This window comes from Maylandia zebra, linkage group LG19 (assembly GCF_041146795.1).
Source record: "Maylandia zebra isolate NMK-2024a linkage group LG19, Mzebra_GT3a, whole genome shotgun sequence".
NCBI classification, from domain to species: Eukaryota; Metazoa; Chordata; class Actinopteri; order Cichliformes; family Cichlidae; genus Maylandia; species Maylandia zebra.
This window is the reverse complement of record NC_135185.1, coordinates 19622388-19626358: the sequence shown is the minus strand read 5'-3', so window position 1 is coordinate 19626358 and position 3971 is coordinate 19622388. Positions and strand designations below refer to the sequence as shown.

Genomic DNA, 3971 nt, shown 5'->3' with positions numbered 1-3971 from the left:
CTTTCAGCTGAGAGTTTTCCTTCAGCTCTTCACTGCTAAGTGCTATTTAAAACATGCAATGTACAGTATTATTAAATCACATTTCATATGAATATGTATATTGAACAAAGAAAGACAGATAAGTGTAATAATTATTAAAACTTCTGATTTGTATTACTGCAAGTAAAACAAAATAAACAACAAAGAAACAGTCACATCAAAGAGTAAATGTAGCTCATGAATCAAATATATTTGATTTAAATGTAGTGTTTTGTGAGTATACATGTGTGCAGGTGTTGTTTAGGACTTTTTAGTTGTTGTTTCCAAATTTGTGGAGCTTTCGCTGATGGTTGGTGGAGCCTGCAGAACAGAGGAAACAGATGTGCGTCATTCATTATGAGTTACCACGGTTATTTACGAACAAGCTGTGGTTCACTTACTTTTTTCCTGAAAGAATTCAGCAGTGCTTCACGGGTCTGTGAAAATCAGAATAAAAACATTTGATGAAAAGATTTCCAAGGATATTTTTGATGATTGTTGATAATAATTTCATTAAAATAATTGAAATAACACAGAATAAACCTGAGAACAACTACAACAATAATGACATTGATTCAGCTGTGGATTTTACATCATGCGTTCCTGCCATTGGCTTCAAACTTTAAATATATTCAAATGTTATCACAGTGATACAGCAGCATCTAACTAAAACTAGGTAGGCCTCTTATCTCTAGAAGTAAATGACTTTACCATTCTGTCCCCCAGGCACGTGGTCAACAAAATAAACAAACCCTAGAAAAGAAAAACAAGCATTTAAAAAAAACAGTAATACTTTTAACAGAACAGATATTGAGTCTGATCAGTTTAATAATTGTGACCATACCTGGAATGCATTGAGCACAACAAAAGCGTAGTTCACAGCTAAAGTCACAGCTCTAGCTGTGAGGTCCAGACTAAATGTTGCAAATCCAAAAATCCATGGCAAACCAAAGATTGGAGTCAGAAGAATAACTGATCTCAGGACAGTTTTGGCAGCCTGTATTTCTTTCTCATGAGACTTTTCTCTGCTCCTATGGTCCAGAAGCTTCATGATTACCACTATCATGGCAAACAAGTTGATGAAAACAATTATACCAACTGGGAGAATGAATGTATAGATGGTTCCTTTCAGAAGTCCAGAATAAACCAGCCAACATGTTTCCAAACTGAAATACGCGTCTTGAGCGCCGCCGTTGTTGGTGAGAAATGTGATGAAAACAATGAGAAAAGGACAAACGTAGCCCAGGATCAACGAGAACCTCAGATAGGTTTTCTTGCCCACTTTGTGAAACAGGAAAACTGCCTGATGAAGGAGCATGGTGCTCAGGCTCAACATCCAAAAGAACATGGCCAGGTAGCAGAAATGCTTCAGAAGAGCTGCAATTCTACACCAGATTTCTGAAATGCTCTTTGGTTGAGAAGATGCCAGAAAACAGCAATCTGCCACCAGCAAACAAAGAGAAATGTTCACGTGGGCGGTATGGCGCAAATGTAGAGTATTTGTCTTGACTACTTTGCTCCAGACGATCAGTTCTATCAGGAGGCTGATAACGAGTGACACCACTGATGCAGAAAGTCCAGCGTACGTTATCTCGGTCATGTAAGGGATTTTAATGGGATACCGAGACATCAGAATGGCAAATGAAGTCAGATGATTGCAAGTGCACTCGTCAGGTTTAGAAGCGCCCCCCCATACACATCCTTCATCTGTCCAATTGCTCTGGTTGTAGTTCCATGAGACACATTGTAGTTCAAAATGGCGAGGCCTTGGTGTGAGCAATGGGAACTTTAGTGTAATCTCAAGGTTTTCTTTTCCCCGTTGAGTGGTTGACACAACAATGCTGTTGATGTTAAATGTATGTGTTGTATTGGGCAAATAGTCCTGCAGGTATTTGAATCCAGCTGTTTTTACGATGCCATTTCCTGAGCTTCTAACAGTGACTGTGGCATTGAACACCGTATTGGTGCATTCATCTCCGCTGCATGTGTCTATATGTATATTTTTTTGATCAGAATCATTACTTATGTTTGATATCGCAATTAAATCCTCTACTGACTGCAGATATTTCTCAGCCAGGGTTTTGTTGCTTTCAGGATTCGGATTATTCCACGAGTTTCCAAGAGACCCATCCAGCAGATTACTAGATGAGGCCAGGAAATTCTGAAAAGAAAGACAAAGGTTTGCAGCTCATATAGCTGTGATGTTCCCATTAAAGATTAATCATAAAAAATGAGTTAGTTGTCACTCGTCAGCAGCTGTTTTATGGTATATGGTTTAAATGAGCAATGAACTTGGTGTAAAAGTTAAATAGTGATACTGTACTACTAATGTATGTAAATAGCAATAAATACATTGACCAATACTGGAGATTTTTTTTCATTGTAACTCTTAAGGTTTGTAACTTTAAATACAAGTATTTATACTTATCGATCTTAATGTTTTAAATGTTTTTAAATAGTAATAACAAAGATATTCTTTGGTGCTTACGTTACTTGTGGTTGTGTCATTTACACCATGGTTTGTCAGAATGATAGACATGGTGCTGATCACTTGAACTGATGCATTCAAATTGGGAAACGTGTTAATAGTCTGTGGATTTTGAGTGGCATTGGTAAGACTAAAAAATATTGACTCTGCATTTTTTTCTAATGCCCCAAGTCCAGTGCCAGAAATCTGTAACAAGAGCACATATGTATTAGGCAAGCTTAACTGTGTCAGATGTAACTGTGTCAGCGACTTTAACAAAAACACTAGAGTACTTTCCATTTTCCTGTCCTGTAAAAATAGCAAAACAGTTGGATAATTTGTTGCTTTATATTAATACGATTACTTTCCTTTCATGTGTAAAAAACAAAATCAAAAAATAAAAAGTGAAAAGATGATAACCTCAGTTATAAAATTTAGGCTTACCACTGCATTTTGCAGTATATTGTCGAGGTCGAAGTTCACACATTTTGATTCTTCCTTTCTCCATATCCCCTCCAAGCTGAAAATATTAATTAAAAAAATTTAATGTTACACATAAATTCTAATATATATACTGCTTAAATAATTTCCTTAATCAAAATGCAAACAATTATAGTTTTTGGACAGTAAAAGAAACAGAACTTTTAATCCAAATAAATAAATAAAAATAAATTATTATTATTATTTACATTATTACATACTACACATGATTGGTTATATTCTTACTCGCATATCCTTGTTCTTTGCCCAGCAGAGTTTTTGCATTTTAAAACTGCAGTAAAAGTAGCTTTTGTGGCTTCCCAGTCACCTTCAGCTGGACAGTACTTATCATTTACTGTTTTAGGGAAGAAAATTTCATATAGTTACAAAGACAATATTCTAAAACTGTTAAAACTGAATTTGTCACAAAAATTTTTTCCTGTAAAGCATACAAATATATAAATATTTGATCCTTCAATGAAGTAATAAGTATTTCCAGAATTTAGTCATGACTGCACAATCCTTGCCAGATTTTACCCAAATGTATTTTACAATGTAGTATAATTCAGTATGTCACAATTACTATATTATTATACACTAATATCATGCACCCTCTTTCAATTGCAAGGTTTTATATATCAGGATGTAATTTAAAAAACTTGTCTGGACTATAGAAAGTTCTGAAATTATATAATTGCAACCTCAGATAAACAAATGGCCTCACATGCAACTCTAGAAACTAATACAGTACAGATTCGTTCATGGTTGACTCAGTGACTGAAAGGTGCCCAGGTCCTGTCCCATCACAGGACCTGGACATCAACCCTTCATTGTGCTGACAGTTGGCATGAGCTGTTTGTGATGATATGCTGTGTTTGTTTTTTGCCAGAACTTCTCCCCTCTGGTCTTGACCTTTCAAAGGACATTGTTCCTGAAGTCTTGTAGTTTGTTCAGTTGCAGTTTTTCAAACCTAAGCTGTGCTGCCATGTTCATTTTTTAGAGACGA

At 35.7% G+C, this 3971-nt stretch overlaps 1 protein-coding gene across 1 annotated transcript; it reads right to left on the bottom strand.

Moving 5' to 3' along the window:
- Positions 1-132: 132 nt before the first annotated feature.
- Positions 133-3307, bottom strand: LOC101487595 (adhesion G-protein coupled receptor F3). The gene is made up of 7 exons (XM_024806294.2): positions 3212-3307; positions 2930-3005; positions 2507-2692; positions 863-2179; positions 730-771; positions 420-455; positions 133-339 (listed from the first exon to the last, which is right to left on the bottom strand). Exons 3-7 carry the CDS (start codon positions 2555-2557, stop codon positions 280-282), a joined length of 1506 nt encoding a protein of 501 aa, XP_024662062.2. The 5' UTR covers positions 2558-2692; positions 2930-3005; positions 3212-3307; the 3' UTR covers positions 133-279.
- Positions 3308-3971: the final 664 nt, after the last annotated feature.